The sequence below is a fragment of the Momordica charantia genome, assembly GCF_013281855.1.
Source record: "Momordica charantia cultivar OHB3-1 chromosome 3 unlocalized genomic scaffold, Mcharantia_2.0 BLBB01000003.1, whole genome shotgun sequence".
In the NCBI taxonomy this organism is placed as follows: domain Eukaryota; kingdom Viridiplantae; phylum Streptophyta; class Magnoliopsida; order Cucurbitales; family Cucurbitaceae; genus Momordica; species Momordica charantia.
This window is the reverse complement of record NW_028275161.1, coordinates 12,961,252-12,981,419: the sequence shown is the minus strand read 5'-3', so window position 1 is coordinate 12,981,419 and position 20,168 is coordinate 12,961,252. Positions and strand designations below refer to the sequence as shown.

Sequence of the window (20,168 nt, the reverse complement as noted above, 5' to 3'; positions counted from 1 at the left end):
TACCCTTGGGGAAGGGAGACCAATTTCCACTGGCACCACTGCTTCAGAGCCAAATGACAGTGAAAACGACGTTTCTCCCGTTGAAGTACAAGGTGTTGTTCTGTAGGCCCATAATGCATTGGGAAGTTCCTCTGCCCACAACCGTTTGAGCTTTTCTAATATGGTTTTCAGAGTTCTCTTGATGATTTTGTTGACTGCTTCCACTTGCCCATTAGCCTGCGGATGTGCTGGCGAAGAACAGATGTGTTTAATGTCCAACTCCCTGCAAAATTCTCGAAAGGCAGCATTGTCGAACTACTTTCCATTATCACTGATAATGGTGTAGGGTATTCCAAAGTGGCATATTATGTTCTTCCAGATAAAGTCGGTGACCTTTTTCTCAGTAATTGTAGCTATGGCTTTAACTTCGGCCCATTTAGTAAAATAGTCGACTGCCACCACTGCAAATTTGGTCTGACCCTTTCCTAGTGGGAGAGGACCTATAAGGTCCATTCCCCACTGAGCAAAGGGTCAAAGACTCATTATACTCATTAGAGGCTCTGGCGGTTGCCTAGGTACTGTTGCAAACCGTTGGCATTTGTCGCATTTTTTGGTGAATTGCTTCGTGCACTACTACAAAATTGGCCTGTAATGTTAGTTGTCAACTAACATCATACATATTAGATGTCGGTTTCCAAACCGACATTAACCCGGGTGTTATCGTATGGTACAATGTCGTTTCTCAAACAATGTCGGTTCCTAACTGACATCAATAAAACCGACATTAATGATTTGCGATGTCGGTTATATCAATGTCAGTTCCCAACCGACATGAACCGGGGTGACATTGTAGCCTACGATGTCGGTTGGTCTGTAATGTCAGTTACAAACCGACATTGATTGTTTATATAATGTCAGTTAATTACCGACATTAATAAATCCGACATCGTTCCTCTATAACTGACATTGTTTTCGTTCACAATTACAATGTCAGTTGGTTACAATGTCAGTTCTAAACTGACATTGTTTTTTAAAAAACCTGAAACAAAAATATTAATAAAATATTCCACATACCATAATACCTAAAAGACCTGTATCAAAATATTTCCAGCTAAACAATCGTACAAAATAAATTAATAATTAAAAGACTTGTATCAGCACATCACAAACACAATCTCAGCACACCACCAACAGAATCAGTAGAAATTCTAATACACATGTTCAATAGAATTCAGCAATTAAACAACAACAACATACGTTGTCAATCCTTCTATAATATCTCATTCATTAAGTAAGCAATATTAAGAAGTGTTGAGTAGCTCACAAATACAACCAATGCATTTTGACATAAACATTCTCATGGTTCAAGGTTTTACATATTAAAAGGCTAAAATGATAAAACTATATTTACTATCTAATCCAAACTAAACGTAGTTCGCAACATATCCGACCCATTCATCCCGTACCTCATCAAGTTCGGCTTGAGTATACGGCTTTTTTGAATTGAACTACATGTAACAAAGTATAAATAATATAAGTATATAATTCGAATATGAAAAGTAGAGTTGCGTTTTGAGCGTGCATGAAAGACATACAAGATTAGGTATTGGAGTGTCTGGATTATGCATAATCTGTCGAATGTTCCTCATGACATAATATCCACACTCTACTGATCCTGATTGACGTGGGCACTATACATATATAAAAATGTTAAGTTTTAGAACTTATAAAAAATAATAACATAAATGAATATAGTTATACTTACTCGTACAGGAAGCCTAAGTAGGATTTTTTCTACCTTGTGTAATAGTATTTTGTGCCATAAACATTTTCAGAGCCCTAAATATATTTTTTAAAAATATAAGTTATCAATCATACACATTAATGTATCAAACTAAAAATATAGATAATACTTATATATTCACAACATATTTAATGTCTTCCTTTATAGCAGGGTGCAAAGAGTCTAAAACGTAAATCATATTATTATGCAGATCAACAACACATAATGTCCAATGATTCCTATAAGAAAAAAAGTTAACACCAGCGTAATATATAAACAAATATAAAATAATTAAATTATGATAACCACAAGTTTTAAAAAACATTGTTTCTTACCCGCTATTGTAAGGTATCATTATTTTTTGGCTTGTCTGTCCTAAAGTGAAAATGTTAGCCAACTTTTTTGCACGTTCGTCTAGTGAGGAATAACTTTCTTTGGCAACTTCAGATGAGTCCACTATCTTAAACATGTCGCACTTAATGTTATCCTAAAAAAATTTCCAAAGATATCTCTAAGACAAAGGACTCTTAGTCTAAAAAATATTTATAATACAATTATTACAACATTATGTATAGAAAAATATATAATCACTTACGCAATATATACTATTATGCATGTGTTCGATATCCACACCATCCCACAAAATTGCATAATATCATCTCGAAAGAGAGGTATTTCCTTGAATTCGCCAAATACTTGAGCACTGATGGCGACCCAAATGAAATCATCATCTTCCATAGTGCGTTGGACAAGGCGATACAAAAATTTTATCGAAGAAGGAACATCAATCTGATCAGGATACGAATGCAAAATATCTTTTGCTTTTGATTTAGACCCCTAACATTAACACAATGTGATATAAATATGACATATAACAACTACTTATATGAAAGATTACATTCACATTTAAGTAAAGATGAAAAAAAATACCTTGTCGTCTTTTGTGATTGTTACTAGTTTACGAGGCCACGCAATAAAGCAACCATTCGTTTGGTGAAGGGTCTCGATTTCACCCTCAATTGGAATAGGAAGACGAACATCTTCTTTTCCAATGATGACATCAACAGTAACCTTGACGTTATCATTTCCTAATGGAACTCCATGGATCATACATTGTGTCTCTCCATCGAACATTGTGCCGATGACAACAATGTTTTCAATTGACCCCAATGATAGTTTGCAAGTTTGTTCCTTCAAACAAAATAAACAAGTTATAATCGAAACAAGTTATATTAATAAACCTTTAAAAATATTTTATCTTACTTTTAATGGCAATTCTGCTGGACCTTCAGGTTTATTGCATTCTTCGATATTCTTTTCCATTGGAGTACTCTTTCGACTGGCTCTGGAGGAAGGTGGAGTTTGTTGATTTATGGGAGTTTGTTCGCGCGGTTGAATTGGTACTGGACTTGGTTGGCTTACTAAAGTTCCTCCCATGTTTGACCTACCCTTTACCTGATTGAAATAGTAGGAAGGTGAAACAAAATCACCTACGCCCCGCACCCGTCCACAATGCTCCGGTGTTCCCAACGCTTCTGTTAGAACATCATCACCTTCATGTTTACTTTCTAACTCATCCTATTGCAAAATAAAGTTAACTAATTCAATTAACGATGAATGAAAAATCAAATTATATAGATATACTTAAAAATCAATCAACTTACAATCTTTTGTGCAACACGTCGAGTCTGATCATTCGAATAATCATTTGTTGTTTTCTTTAGACGTGCATGCTTCCATAAACTTGCACGATTGGATGGTTTACCAGATTTTTTCTATATGACAAAATATAACAGAATACATTAAATGACGGAGTATCAAACTCATTTGCAAAATAACATATGCAGTAAATAAGATAAACAAAAGCTCAAATTACTCACCAACTCCTCTACTAAATTTGCATAACCTTTGCGTGATAGGTAATGGTTATATTTGTTGTAAGCTCTTCTTTCTTTCTGTGCACGACTAAGATTCTACACAATAATATAAAACATGCATTTAATATAAATATACTTGATTAACTTATACTTATATCCAATGAAATTAAATTACATGGAATTCTTCTGATAATCTAGCTCGAACAAATGCATCCCAATGAGACTGCTCAATATGGTCATATTTTTCTGGAGGAGAGGCCAAACATTGTGGTTGGTCCTTAAATGGAAGGATATAAGTCTGAGTCAATTTGGTCTTAAAAGTCCTATGTTTTCTCCCAGCCGATTGTAAAATATTATGTCTCGCTCGAGGGTCAACTACAAATTTCATCTATTTCCAAATGAAAAAACAAATAATGGTCAAAATGCATGACGTAAAAAAGCGTGAGGTAATTAAATCATGATCTAAAACATACCTCAACACACTCAAAAATCATGTCTCTCAAGTCACGTGGGACTTTTTTCCAACTACTATATGTAATGGGAATTTGGTTCCTCACACAACATCCAATATAACTCTGCATCTTTTTAGCACTCTCTCCAATAGGTTGACCTTCATCATTATATGAAACCACTTTTTGCTCCTCGTTATCTTTTATGTGTGTTAATTCACGCATTGTGGTGACACCCCTAGCCACCCTCTCCCTCGACCCATCAGTACAAGAATTTGTTCCTACCTCGTTTGATTCCTTTTCGCTGCTACTACTTGCGGAATCCATAAAGGAAGAAGTCTACATATAGACATATAATTTAACATCAGGTAAAGAATAATAACAAGTAAGTGAATGAATTAATACATAAACACAAAAGAACACATTATACCAGTTGTCAATCCATGTACCATCACAGTCAATTCTTGTATATATTAAGTATCTTCATCCATATCATTAAGTGCATCAATATTAGGCATTGATTTCAATAACTCATAGCAATCAATTACTGTATCTCCCAACTCATCATCATTAGATTCATCTTCAAAATCTCGTTGAGGAGGTGTGAGAACAACTGACCAACTTGGATTCATAGGGTCACTAACATAAAACACTTGAGTAGCTTGAGATGCTAAAATGAAAGGATCCGATTTATGTCCAATTCGACTAAGGTTAACGGTTGTAAAACCAAGATCATCTACTTTAAGACCTTTATTGTTGTCAACCCAATCACATTTCAATAGCACAAACTTTAAATCATAGTAATCTAGCTCCCATATTTCTTGAATTACTCCATAAAATGTCATGTCTGAAATAACAAAACTCTTATCTTTAGTGCTGGCAACTTGCATGGTCTTGGCAACTAACTTAACACCACTATTTTGGACATTTCTTATTTCATCACGTTCTCTCGTGTGATAGTGACGACCATCAACCATATAACCAGCATATGTGGCTACCTCTAGACGGGGACCGTTAGATAACCATCTTAAAATAGGTGATATAGAGTTGTTTGGGATCTCAAGTGCAAGTGAAACCTATATAAACAATCTAGAATTATTAATCTATTTAAAATACATACATACCTTTTAAAAAATATTAAAATAATTTTACCCGTTCACGTAGCCAAGAAATGAATGTACGGTTGTGTTCGTATTGTAACCATTTTCCATTCTTCAACATTCTTTTATTGACTGTTTTCAAAAACTTCATGTGTTGCCTATAGCAAATGATACATCACATGTTATTAAAATAAATAAACACAACATAAATCAATTTTGATGAAAAGCGTATAAAAGTTTATACGTACTCTATAAATGGAAGTACATCACATGTGTTCTCTAGAACATAAAGGTGAGCTTGATCCAATAGTTGTTTTCCTGGTCTGACGTAAGACATAGCTGATAACGGCCTTGTTATCGAATCTTTGCTTTTTACATTGGAACCAAATCCAATTGGATCCATCTCAGATAAAAATTCAGAACAAAATTCCACAGCTTCTTCTACAATGTAACATTCTCCAATACATCCTTCTGGTCGATTTCGATTTCTCACATAACCTTTTCAAACTTTCATGTATCGCTCAAAATGATACATCCATCGTAAATAGACAGGCCCACAAAGCTGCACTTCTCTCACTAGGTGCACAGTAAGGTGAACCATGATGGTAAAGAATGATGGTGGAAAATATTTTTCTAGTAAACATAAAGTGATCACTATTTCATCTTGCAAATTCTGAAGCTTGGAGGGATCGATCACTTTACTACATATAGCATTGAAGAAAAAATAGAATCGAATGATGGCATATCTCACATGTTTTGGTAAGACCCCACGAATTGCCATAGGTAGCAACTGTTGCATGAGAACATGATTGTCATGAGATTTGAGACCATAAATCTTCAAGTCAGTGAGTGACACAAGATTTCGTACATTGGTTGAGTATCCATCAGGGACCTTAATTTCGGATAGTGATTTACACATACTCAGTTTCTCCGGACGTGATAATGTATAACATGCTGGAGGTATGAAAGTTCTCTTTCCATTTACTTGTGGAGCTAATTCTGTCCTTATATTTAGCTCAACCAAATCTTGTCGAATCTTCAATCCATCTTTCGTTTTTCCAGGAATATCAAGCAATGTGCCAATTATATTTGTGCACACGTTTTTTTCAATGTGCATTACATCTAGACAATGTCGTACATGAAAACTTTTCCAATATTCTAACTCAAAAAATATTGATTTTTTCTTCCAATAACAGTTAGAACTATTTGCTGCTTTATTTTCCTTTCTATTCATTTGACCTAATACAGTTTCAAGTTTACTTGTTCTAACAAAAATGTCCTCTCCACTTAATGTCTCTGGTGCTAGTTCAAATTCTTGTTCACCATTGAAAGTCTTCTTCTCATTTCTATATGGGTGATATCGGGGTAAAAAACGACGATGTCCGAGGTATGCTATTTTGTTTCCATGTTTCAATCGAATGGAAGATGTATTTTCTCCACAAATCGGACATGCATGATACCCTTTTACACTACAACCACATAAATTTCCATATGCTGGAAAATCGTTTATAGTCCACAATAAGATAGCTTTTAAGACAAATGTTTCATCTCGATACGCATCATAACATGCAACCCCCTCAATCCATAGTTGTTTTAGATCATCAACCAAAGGACCAAGATATACGTCTATATCATTTCCAGGTTGTTTAGGACCAGATATTAATGTGGTTAACATCATAAACTTCTGTTTCATGCACAACCATGGTGGGAGGTTATAAATAACCAATAAAACTCGCCAACAACTATACCTACTACTAAGATCACCATGTGGATTAATTCCATCAGTAGACAGTGCTAAACGAAGATTTCTTGGCTCAGAACCAAACTCTGGCCAAAGATTGTCAATTAATTTCCAAGGAGAATCCACAGGGTGTCTTAAAAGCCCATCATTTTCTCCACCTCTAGCATGCCAATTTAACAATTTAGATATTTCAGCAGTTCGAAACATTCTTTGGAATCGAGGAATCGGAGAAAAGCCACATGACCTTGGCCGGAACACCTTTTTTTTCTTCTTTGGAGTTCTTACGAAGCTTCCATCTCGATGTTTTGCAAATTGGACATGCATCTACATCAGAAAGGTCCTTCCTAAACAGACAACAATCATTGACACAAGCATGAATCTTCTCAAACTTCATTCCAAGAGTAGACAATGTCTTTTTATCTTTATACGTAGAAATTGGGATTTCATTCGGCTGTGGTAGGATATCATGTACTAGAGTTAACAATTCAGTGAAACTTTTATCACTCCATCCATATTTAGCCTTCAAGTTATATAATTTTAGCAATGCAGAGACTTTAGTGAAATTTTTATTGCCCGAGTACAATGGTTTCTGTGCATCAATCAATAGTTGTTCAAAGTTTTCAGACTTATTTGAAAAATAGTCTTGTGCAGCTTCAAACATATTTGTTGTATTCTTTATGCCATCATCATCATAATCTTCTTTAGTAGTACCACTTTCATCCTTATCCTTCATAGGTAGTTGCTCACCATGCCAAATCCATATCTTATAACTCTTATCAATACCATAAATAAATAAGTGTTCTCTAACTATGTTCAACTCTTGTAGAACTGCATTTGCACAGTTCAAGCAAGGACACCATATGCAGTTTGACCCTTTTGAATGTCGTAGTCCATTTTCAATGAAGTTCTCAACACCCAAGTTATATTCCACTGACATTTTATCTTTGTTCATCCATGACTTATCCATATATAATAACTAAATTATCTACAAAGAAAAAAGGAAAAAAATACAAAGAAATAAATACAAGATTCTATAACATTTTAACTTGAACAAAATACCGATCAACTGAACAAGAGGCATGAAACTTCCATTACTTCCATTACTTCCATTAGTAGTTCTGAAAATCCGATTCCCATTAAAATTTTCAAAAGTATATGGATAACGTTGTGAAAGTATAATGACTGTGACTAAAAGTTTAAAGTACGTATCATGGTCAAAACAGACATTTAAAAAATACAAAGAACAAAATAGTATTTAAATCTTTACTTATTTGAGACTAATGTTCATAAACAACCATTCAGTTTTCGGTGAGGATGAAGTAATCTAAGATAAAGAAATTGTCTTGGAGAGAGTGTGGAAGATGAAGGCATTGCGGCAAAGGATAATTGTACTATGCTTTTGTGCTCCCATTTCTTATATCACATCTTTGGCTGTTGGCTGTTTTATTTCATTGTAGGAGGACTTGAGAAGGGAAAAGTCAGCAAAATCCCGATACAATGTCTGATCATTGACTCAGTCACATGTGCTGCTAAATTTTGAGGATAATACCAAACGATATATTTCGACATACTCGTTATTGTTATCTCTTTTTGAGTCTGTTTTGAATTGCTCAGAATTTTCCTTGATTGCCTCTACTGTATTCAATTTCCATTCTCTTTCTTTTTCGAATTCCTTGCATTCCAACCTACTCCTTATCTAAAATTATGAACTTATAAATTATTAAAACATTAGGGGGAAAAATTGAAATACACACAACAGTAAACAAGAATTAAAATAACTAAAATAACAATCAAAGTACCTAACATTAATATTAAAATAACCCTAAAATTAAAACTAACAAAAATTTCTCAGCAATCTATAACTCAATCCATGTTTACAGTCACAAATACAACCAAAAAATCAGTAAAATAGAACTAAAATAGATGGTAAACGTATAAAATAAGGCTGAAAATAGTACTAACCTCGTGGATACTAAAATAAAGGTATTTGGAAAACGACAACAACCTTTCCATACTGTGGGGCCTCTGTAGACTTTAACTTATGGCTCAAATGCTGCAAAAGCACGTGGAAGGAGAAATTCGAATAACAACAAAAAATTCATTGGGGTCAACGAAGGGGACAAGTGTGTTGGGTCTCGATTAAAGAAAGTATCAAACAAAATTAAAAATTATCGACAAACAAAAAAGTATGAAAGTAGAGAGCTTACGGTTGTGACGGTTGAACTTATGGCTGGAGGAAGAAAACGACGTCTCTTGGAAAAGGTGGACGAAAACGGAGAAGGTTACGGCTGGAGGAGAAGGTTACGGTTGGAGGAGAAGGGTTACGGCTGGAGGGTTTCAAAACGACCAAAACAACGTCGTTTTGAAACCCTAATGTTTTTAAAACAAGGATTCAGAACGACGTCGTTTTGTGAATGTTAAGTTTTAAATCAATTGATAAAACGACATCGTTTGCCTTAAAGCAAAACGACGTCGTTTTAGATAACGAGGGTGGGAGTTTTAAACATAAAATAAAACAACGTCATTTTGAACCCAAATGTGCGTGCTTTAATGTCGGTTTTAAACCGACATTGTATAATGTATCTAATGTCAGTGTTAATTTAAAACGCAAACGACGTCGTTTTTCAATTCCCAAATTACGTTATTGTAAAACGAATCGTGTGCGCCTATTTCTCCTGTCTAACCATGACGTTTCTCAACCGACATTAATTGGCATGTATTAATGTCGGTTCTTAACCGACATCGAATATGACATTTCCGGAAAATAAGGCGCCTCACTATAAAACTGACATCATTTAGTCAACCGACATTGTTTATAAATGACTAACTGACATGGAAGGTAACAATTGTTGTAGTGGTGTCGTTCAGCATGGTCGGCCAATAGTACCCTTGTCGAACTATTTTGTGACTTAGGGATCGTGCTCCAGAATGGCTCTCGCAAACGCCCTCATGTATCTCTCTCGTGACGTAGTCAGCTTCGTCGGGTGTTAGGCATTTTAAAAGCAGCAACAAGTAGCCTCTTTTGTACAGATTGTCGTCTTTAAGTACGTATCTGGCTGCTCATCATTGTAGCTACTGGGTCTCTATCTTTTTAGTAGGCAGGATTTCGTCTCTCAAATATTTAATCAAAGGGCTCATCTAGTTTTCTCCTGGTTGCCCCTGTTCGTCGATATCCATTGCTTCTTGAGCTTTTATGCTTGGCTCGGGTAGGATCTCGACCGGTACAGTTCTTCCTAGGTTGGTTTCATAAGCTGCAGCCAGTCGAGCTAACGCATCGGCGTTGACGTTTTGAGCCCGTGGAATTTGTCGAATCTCATATTTTAAGAACTGGTCGAGCTGGTTTTTTACCTAAGAAAGGTATTTCGCCATTCGCAGTTCTCTAGCCTGGAACTCCTCTTTCACCTAACTTACAATCAGCTGTGAATCACTGAGTATCAGTATGTTCCTGACTCCAACGTACCTAGCCACCTTTAGTCCTGCTGGCAGAGCTTCATACTCGGCTTCGTTGTTGGACGCATGAAAACTGAACTGCAGTGCATATTCGAATCTCTTTCTATCTAAAGAGAATAGTAGAAGTCCTGCCCTGCATCCTCGAAAATTTGAGGACTCGTCTATGTAGAGTGTCCAGGGTTGCTCTTCCTCAACCAATTGTGGGTCGACACTATATACTTGAGGTTCCGTTGGGGTTAATTCTGTTATAAAGTCTGCCACAGCCTGCCCTTTCATGGCAATTCTTGGCTTATAGTGAATGTCGTACTCGCTGAGCTCCACGGCCCACTTCACCAGTCGCCCAGAAGTGTCTGGCCTTTGCAAAATCTATCGCAAGGGAAAGTTGGTGAAGACGGTTATTTTGTGAGCTTGGAAATACGGACATAGTCTCCGAGCCGAAGTGATCGGTGCTAACGCCAATTTCTCCATTTGCGGGTATTTAAGCTCTGTATCTACCATTGCTTTGCTTGTATAGTAGATTGGAAGCTGTCGTCCATCTTCTTTCTTTATTAGCGCGGAACTTACTGCAGTGTCGGATACAGCTAAGTATAAGTAGAGTTCATCACCCATGATTGGCTTTGAGAGGAGTGAGGCTGCCCCCAAGTACTGCTTTAGATCCTTAAAGGCAATCTCGCTCTCTTCTGTCCATTCAAATTATCCTTTCTTCCTCAGGATTTTAAAGAACGGCAGGCACTTGTCAGTTGAACGGCTAACGAATTTGTTGAGTGTTGCTATCCTTCCATTGAGTCCCTGTAGTTGCTTCAGAGTTCTAGTCGGATCCATCCCCATAACAGATTTGATCTTATTTGGATTGGCTTCGATTCCCATTTGGTGTACTAAAAATCCCAGGAACCACCCCAAACGTGCATTTGGTAGGATTCGGCTTCATCTTGTATTTTTGCAAAACGTCGAATGCTTCTGCCAAATCCTCCTCGTATCGCTTGTTCTTTCGACTCTTTACTAGCATATCGTCTACGTAGACTTCCATATTTTTGCCGATTAAGGCTGCAAATATCTGATTCACCATTCGTTGGTAGGTCGCACTTGCATTCTTCAATCCGAACGACATCACCGTGTAGCAGTATAAACCTCGACTCGTGACAAAAGAGGTTTTCTCTTGATCTGGTATATGCATCTTGATTTGATTATATCCGGAATAGGCATCCATGAAACTCAATCTTTCATGCCCTGCAGTGGCATCAACCAGTTGATCTATTCGAGACAAAGAAAAAGAATCCTCTGGACATGCCTTGTTTAGGTCTGTGAAGTCGATGCACATTCTCCATTTGTCGTTCGGCTTCTTTACCAGCACTACGTTGGATATCCACTGGGGATAATGTACTTCTTGAATGAAGCCTACTTTCAGTAATTCTTCCACCTGTTCAGCTACAATCTCGTTCCTTTCTTGGTTGAACGCACGACGTTTCTATTTCACTAGCTTACAGCTCTCGTCGATGTACCATGACTCCTCGATCGATTCCTGGCATGTCCTCATGTGACCACGCGAACACGTCGGTGTTGCTTCTGAGGAAGTTTAATAAGGCTTTCTCTTTCCTCATTCCTCAACCTGGTTCCAATGTTGATTCGTCGATCTTCGGCTATCAGAGGGACAAATTCTACCTCCTCAGCCGGTTCTGCCTTGTCATGGATGGTTGAATTAAGTTGATGACTAGGGCTCGGCCTTGCCTCACCCGAGGGGTCGGTCGCTTCTTTCAGGTTCGAAGCTGGTTCTCCCCTATCGATGGTGGTCGGATTAAATCGATGATCAGGACTCGGTCTTGCCTCACCCGAGTGATCTGCCGCTTCATTCAGGCTCTTCTTTTCGAAACTCTGATGGCTCTCACCAGGATTCATGTCGCCTTCCGGATTAGATAGTCGATGATCATGGCTCGGTCTTGCTTCTCCCGAGTGATCGGCCGCTTCACTCCACACGCCTCGGATCGGGATTTCACCTCGGACCGACGAAACTTGCTTTGATGTATCGTTCCCACAAACGACGCCAATTGTTGATGCGTGGATTTTGACCCTCCGGTTCTTCTTCTCACACACACCTAACTCGATGATAAGGGAACCGATACCTGCAAAACCAAACCGATCTAAACTGGTGTGACCTCAGTCACACGGGCTCCGACACCTAAATTAGCGAGGGAGAGTTGAGAAAATAGTGAGCTAGGGATATATCACTTGCCTCCCTAGGGTTATTTATAGTTGTGAGGGTGGTTCCAGAACCTTCTTGTAGTTGAGCCCTAATTCAGATTTGCGAGGCTCAATGATCGGCCTCGGCCCCGAATAGGTGTGTTTAATCTCTTGATGTAGATCCGAGCAAAGGAGGCCCACATGGTATCTTGGCCCGAAGGCGATTGTTGAGAAGTAGGCACCTTGGCGCCGAGGAGGTCTCGGTGCTGAGGTGGGGTCGGCGCCGAGGCCGTCAGCTAGGTCGTCCTTTAGGCCGGCCCGTTACGTCGTGTGCCGGTCTCCCCCAGTCGATGATCTCATGCTCTTGTCTCGTTTCAAGTCATAATTAATAGTTATTACTTATACTAACAAAGTAAACATTCATTTTTGATGACTCAATAACTAACTTCAAAGTTAAGCGTTGGAGTTAAGGTTTGTAAACACAGTGTTCTTCTAATTAGCTCACGAGATGCAGGAAAATGTTGGAGCAATTAGATGCGAATTCAGATTTCAAATCCTGTTCCGAATCTTAGGCCTAGGCCGGTACACCTCAATATTATAGAAGTGTCTATAAAAAAATATAAAATGTCGATGTCGATAAATATTTCTGAAACTTATTTGAAATTTTGTGCCGGAAAAATTTAACAGTGTTGGAGGTATATAATCAATTCAATTGTCATTACGATCCAACTAATTGTTTTAGTGAATTATATTATTGGCTAATAAAACTATAAGATTTTTTCCTCAACAGGGGGATTTTCTATTACTCAAATATCTACATATTATAAAAGCCTTTTCTTTAAATTATTATAAAAAGCACTTTGATTGGAAGCTCTAGAACCACACTGTGCAATGATCTAGCACGTCCAAAGGAAAAAAATGACAACTTAATATTTGGGTGTGCTTTTTTTCCCCCTTAATTTTTGGTTACTCATTTTTTTAGAGTTTCAATTCTATCCCTTATATATTAAACTTTCTTCAGTTAAATCCCTATACACACAAGAGTTAAGCTCAAGTGTCATAACTTATGAATGTTCGTCATTTTCCAATACAAATATTGTAGCTAACATATTTTCGTGAATATTTAGTTGAAAACATTGAAGAGGTATTAACTTTCAATATAGTTTAATTGATGAAGCATTAATATCTCTTTTCATGATCATACATTCAAATCTTTTCTCTAAATTTGTAATACAATACTATTGAAAAATATAAATAATAAATAATAAAAACTCAAGAGAGGAAAAAATATTAACCAACTCTTATATCATGTATATGAGTTATGAGATTCGAGGAGAAATTTTTTTCCTCCAAAATAATTTGACATGATATTGTATAACATTTCTCTTAATTCGTGAGGAAAATATTTATTTTTATGAGATTGAAATATTTTCTTTTTATGAAAAGAGTAATCATCCAAAATGATGCACGAGAGAGAACCATAGTTATTTCTGATATCCAATTTTTTTCCACATCGATCAGAGTGAAAAAAAAAAGAAATATTGATTAAATAAAAATTTGAAATTTACCAAATACTAAAAAAATCCAAAAAAGAAATTTAAGAAAGTGGGTGTAGGCTGTGGACTAAAGAAAACAATATTATTTACTATATATTATTTTGTTTCTAATTCTTAATTGAGTATACCACAATATTTCAAAAAAAAATTACTATACGCTAAATATATATTTTAGTATATATATACCACAAAAATGTAAAATTTCTATCAATTTTTTAGAAATTTCAGAGGAATTCCTCCCTGGATTGTGCTTAAATTTACTCTACTGCTTAAACTTCTAGAATTATATAACTACAATAAAATAATGGAGTATAATTTTTAATTTTGAACATATAATTATTATTATTATATATATTTTTTTGGTTCGTCACCATCCACTACAAATTTATTTCATAGATGTGTGGTGATATCTTATTTAATCCTTATAAATAAATAAATAATGTAATCACATCTATAAACTTTAAAGTATAATTTTTTAGTCACTATTATTATTACTAATAATTAGATAATGGCATGACTCATCTAAATTTAGTTAACAATTTAACTAGAGCTTAAAAAAAAAAAAAGCTAGAGCAATTAAATAAAACTATAATTCACCAAAATAAACACAACCAAAGCTAATTTTGTAACTTAAAAGTATTAAATAAGCACATAAAGAAGTAACAAAACAAATAGCTATCTATTTCATCAGTTTTTCAAAGGCAGATCCACTTTTTTTGCTTTACTTTTTTCCCCATGGACATACACTACAAAACTTAATAGGCCCTTTTTTTCCTTCTTTTTCTTATTGGAAAGTGGAAATTGAGTTAAGTTTTTTTTTCTTTTTTTTTTCCTAAAGAAAAAGGGAAAAAAACATTTTCTTTTAATTTCTAGTCTCTCCATATGGTCTAAAAATCTGGCAGCTGCAAAAAGTGCATAAAAGATGGGATAATAACTTACAAAACTATTTAAGAAGTCTTCACAATTCATCCTTTACGTCAGTGGTGCTGCTCTTTGGGCTCTCTTTGGCATCACCAGATTTGGCTTCAGAACTTACGGCTTTCGGACTCGAAACTGGCTTCTGTAGCTTGAAAGGGATGGATGCATTTTTCTTGATGAATTTGTACAGTGCCACAACGGTACGATCGGTATCGACAGTGATCTAAAAACCAAAGCAAGCAGCCGAAAATGGATACGATCACTTCTTGGGAGCAAGCGGGCAAGACGCAAGAAAAAAGATATCAGCGAAACCAGAAGATTATAATGTTTACTTACAGGGTCAAAGCTCTTGTTTCCAGCTGGGAAAAACAGAATTGTTGGGAATCCATCGGACTGTAAAGGGAAAAAGAAAACGAAGAGCCATTCTCTAAGTTTCAATTGAGCATCATCACAAGTTCAAAAGATTGTATGTTCCATCAAGATTCCAGAATATGGATAAACAAAAAACACAGAACTATAGCCAAACAAAGGCGAGTAAATTTGGCAAAACCACAAAAAGCGATAAGCACTAAGAAACTAGCTTGTATTGTTCCAACGGGTAAGAGCAACAATGATAAACAATGAAGGGAAACAAAATCACGATACCTTCGCCCGGGGATGTTCATTTGTTGTGCCATCCATCTTAGCAATGACAAGTGAATCGATGCCACGTAAATGTTTGGCAAGCTTGTTATAAGTTGGTTCCAGTGCTTGGCAATGCCCACACCAAGGAGCATAGATCTGGAAATGAAACCTAAATCAGTATATAAGGCACTACATGAGGGGGCAATGAAGTGAACATATAAATGCTTGTTGGATTACTCGATACCTCGAGGAGAACATCCTTCGATTCATCTAAAACAATATTGTCGAAGTTGTCTCCAACCACTACTTTCACGTCACCATCATTCTGCATGAGTAAGGCAAAACCACATTCTAAAGATCAAATGTGAAGTAAAGTTGAGTTAGCAGGGAGAGTGAGTTCATTCAACTTACAGTCTCAGGAATGGGATCTGACTTATAAAAGGGTTTTAACTTGTCTTCCAAGAAATTTTCTCCGAAAGCCTATCCGAGCGAATTAGATGAGAAAACATTAATACTTAAGAAATAACTTAGATGAGAAAACATTAAACAAAATAAACAAAGTACTCTCTACAGGGATGGGAAGGAAGATGAATCGCCGAACCTTAATATTATCCAAAGTAACTTCCTTAGCAAGCACAAATTTCTTGCTGTCCTCATTTCCAGTGTATCCAAGAACCTATATGAAAATAAAAGTTCAATTTTATCACATCATTTGAATGTACAAACAACCAAGTTCGACTAAACTTCCTCATGAAGCACAAATTTGTCGCTGTCCCCATTTTCAGTGAACTAGAATTTGTTTGTAAAAATTGGGTTGCAAACTGAATTTTAAAATCTTTTTCTATGTCTCAATTTCAAGCCTATTTGCAAAAGTACTTTTTATTGTTGTATTTTCATTTTATTTTTCTAATATATTAATTTTAAAATATACTGATGTTTATAGGTAAACAATTAACTTGGAAAATGTATGGAAATGAGAACTCACATTTTATACTACCTACTAAATTTTAGGTATCATGAACCCACGAACCAAACATAGATAACACAAACTCAAGTTTCAATAACCTATTCTATCTCTTTTTGTACAATCCAAATACATATTACACAGATTTAGACTACCTAATCTCAACCTTTACAAACTTAGGCTTATTAAAAATGCAATGCAACTAAACATTCCATGATTCGTCTCAAAATACATGTAGGAGGTAATGAAAAAATCACCTGCGGGAGAGCTTTTTCGTAACCGGTTCTTTTCCTTTAGTTATCTAATTTCATATCATCAATGAAATTGTTTCTTCTCAAAAAAAAAAAAAAAAAAAAATCACCTCTGGACCATTGCCACTAATGCCAAAGTATTCTGATACCGGCTTTCCAACATCTTCATTGTCAATTTCCACATAAACGAAAATAAGCTGCATCAAACATACAAAATTTAGAAAGTAAACAGAGAAATCCTTGGATTGCAAAATGCTGCAGTCAGAAATCCAGCAGAAAAATGCATATCATTCATAATTTCTCGTTTATGAAGCGAATATTAATTTTGAGAGGAATGATTCTTTTGTCTTAATCTCAAATGTAAAAGGAAGGATTTCTTGAAGCTCTACTAATCAACAACTGTACCTTTCCTTTAAAAGACTTCGACGACTCTTCAAATATGGGGATTAGTTTCTCTGAATCATTTGAAATCGCAAATAGAATCAACTGGCACAGAAAAATACAAATGTGTCAAGAATAAAGGCATTATAGAGCTGAACTTCACAAACAAAGTTGTTTCAAAGTGATTTCCATTTCAAGGAGCATGTTTTACACTACATACCTGTTTCTTAATTGAACTTTCGAAAATCAATGGTGCGCTTTCTCTCGTAAACTTTGTAACTAATGGAAGCTTATTGGCAAACACAAAATTCAGCAATTGCAGACTTAGAAAACTCGCCATCTGTACCAGATATGAAACTCGGTAAAATACAATCCAGCCAAAATATATCATATCAGAGAATCAGAAATCAGAATCTCAAACTGATTAGTAAAAACAAAAGTAATAATCTAACCAAAGCGGTTCAGTTTTTCAGCCTCCTTCTTAAGCAATACCAAGGCAGGGCGTTTTGCTGAAGCTTCAATGTGGAAAAGCTTGGCCACTTCAGGATCCACCGTTTGGTAAAAGTTGACATCATCTTCCAGTCTTGAAGCAGCAGCAAGCTCATTGCTCTCAGGGCCCTGTCAAATAGCAACACGAAATCACGAAAAAAATAGTAACCTATAGCAACACGTGCAGCTCATGAAGTCAATCGAAGAAAATGCCATTCCATTTCCAATCAAGGATCATAAATCCAAGCATATAAAGTGGACAGAGCATAAAACAAGCAGAAATCAAGTGAACTCACCACCAAGGAGTTCAGGTAACCAAGAACAACTTTAGTCTCAGAAGTCAGTATGCGTTCAGCATCTTCCACCGAAGTTATGTTGTAAATACCAGGTCCGATCTTCTTCTTGATCCAGGTTACTATAGCATCCCTGTAAAAAGAAGTGGAAATTATCGTATAAATACGAGTGAACAGTGAACACACGCAGATCAAGAATGCAATGTAACGTTGACTCATGAACGCATTGTAGCAAACAGTGGCATTATCTAGATCTTGATGCAAAAAAAGCAAATCCGAAGCAGAGCATTCGCTCCATTTCCCAAGAACCAACCAGAGGTAGATAAATCTTACAATTGAGTAGACTTACTTGGTCCGCTGTCCAGGGTAAGACTTGTGGACTCCATCGGCAAAGAAATAAACAGTCGGAAATCCTTGAACGTCGTACTTCTGCGACAATTCATTCTCCTCCGTCGCATCAACCTTCGCCAAAACCACGTTCTCGCCTTTCAATTCAGTGGCGGCAGCAGCATACTCCGGCGCCAGCGCCTGGCAGTGACCACACCAGGGAGCGTAAAACTCCACCATAACAAACCGGTTCTTCTCCACGAAATCGCTGAAGTTACCCTCCTTCAACACGACGACATCCTTCTCGTCCACCTCCGGCGCCTTGTACTCATCCCGATCAGCATCCGAGTCCTCAAAATCGGAGAAGTCCCCAAAATCCTCGTCCTCGGCACCTCCCTCAAAACCATCAAAGTCGGGGAGGTGACGATGAGCGGAAGCACCGGCCGCCGCATCCGGCTCCTCGAGAAAGCTGAGATCTTCGTCCTCGTCGTCGATGGTCTTGGTGGGCGGATCTTTAGCAGGGGAATCTTTGCAGATTACGGAATTGGAGAAGAGAAGAAGAACAGCGAGAGGAAGAAGAAGAAGAAGAAGAAGAGTTCGAGTTGCCATTGTGATGCGAAGAAGAATTTCGGATCCGAATCAGATCTGGATTTTGGAATTTGGAATTCGGAGTGTGTTTTAGAAGGGTTTATAGAGAACAAAGGTCAAAGGCTTAAAAACGACGTCGTGGAGCCAGGTTAGGAAATATAACGGTCGAGCTGGAAATGGGATAACTTCTCATTGGTTAATTAACGTCACAACACAATTCACACCAATTTCAATGTCATCTTTTGTATTAACAACACTAACAAATATTTCATTTAATGTCATATTTTGTATTTGAATGTCATTTATTCGTTTCAGAAAAAAAAAATATATATACTTCATTTAAAATAATAATAATAATAATATCTATAAATAGGATTATTTAATAAATAAGCCTTATTTGATAGTGGTATCATTTTTCATTAGCAGTTTTTTAGTCCAACGTGGGATTCGGTCGAATATAGATTTCTCAATTAGTTGAATTAGATTCAGGTTGGTTTATGATTTCAATTGTTTAAAACGAGGCTACCTGAATATTGTAATTTTTTTATTTCAATGTATTATATTTTATTCTAATAAAATATATCTAGATATTCCAAAAAAAAATAAACTATATTTCTGCCTCTTTTACCCAGAATCAAAATTTTCATTCCTTTTGAGGTATCTATTAGATTATAGGAACGTAAACCATTAATGTGGTGCATTTCAAACTTTGTAATAACTCTTCTTAGAATGATGTAATATTATTAATCTCTTACAACCTCATCAATCTCATTCTCATTTTTTTATTTTGCGAGTATGCACTATATAATAATTACTTTACAATTCTTATTCTCTCTCTTCTCTCTTATTTATTAATGAGATCTATAACTTTTTAACGATTGTTTTACATATTTATTGATTCTTTTTATAATACTAATAAATTTTCTTCTAATGAAATTTTATACAACTTTTATTAGTGGTTGTGATTTTAGTATAAAATATATATAATTTTTAATTTTTTTAATTCTACTTTGTTATTATTAATTAAAAGCCATAAATTTTTTATAATAGAATTAATTATTATTAAATATTAAAACAAAAATATACTTTTAGTCCTTCAAATTTGAGGTTGGTGTCTATTTAGTCCATTTAAGAATGAATACTTTTCTCTCATGGTCATTGGTTTAAAATAACTTGGCATGTCGAGATAGCAAATTTTAGATGAGGTGGAAAATTTCATTAAT

At 35.9% G+C, this 20,168-nt stretch overlaps 2 protein-coding genes and 1 pseudogene across 2 annotated transcripts; all 3 read right to left on the bottom strand.

The window, feature by feature from the left end:
• Positions 1 to 1,217: 1,217 nt before the first annotated feature.
• LOC111025455 (uncharacterized) lies at positions 1,218 to 8,883 on the bottom strand. The gene is given in 11 exon segments (XM_088121510.1): positions 1,218 to 1,487; positions 1,575 to 1,670; positions 2,693 to 2,953; positions 3,026 to 3,340; positions 3,427 to 3,537; positions 3,643 to 3,735; positions 3,815 to 4,027; positions 4,113 to 4,427; positions 5,241 to 5,346; positions 5,437 to 7,164; positions 7,166 to 8,883. Coding segments are annotated over 11 exon segments (4,053 nt in total). The 5' UTR covers positions 7,897 to 8,883; the 3' UTR covers positions 1,218 to 1,403.
• LOC148212413 (uncharacterized) lies at positions 4,509 to 5,210 on the bottom strand (annotated as a pseudogene).
• A 5,887-nt stretch (positions 8,884 to 14,770) lies between the features above and the next one.
• PDIL1-4 (PDI-like 1-4) lies at positions 14,771 to 19,026 on the bottom strand. The gene is given in 13 exon segments (XM_088121511.1): positions 14,771 to 15,251; positions 15,365 to 15,421; positions 15,674 to 15,808; positions 15,897 to 15,977; positions 16,064 to 16,132; positions 16,254 to 16,328; positions 16,978 to 17,064; positions 17,273 to 17,353; positions 17,469 to 17,555; positions 17,557 to 17,588; positions 17,701 to 17,866; positions 18,034 to 18,163; positions 18,380 to 19,026. Coding segments are annotated over 13 exon segments (1,770 nt in total). The 5' UTR covers positions 18,967 to 19,026; the 3' UTR covers positions 14,771 to 15,068.
• Positions 19,027 to 20,168: the final 1,142 nt, after the last annotated feature.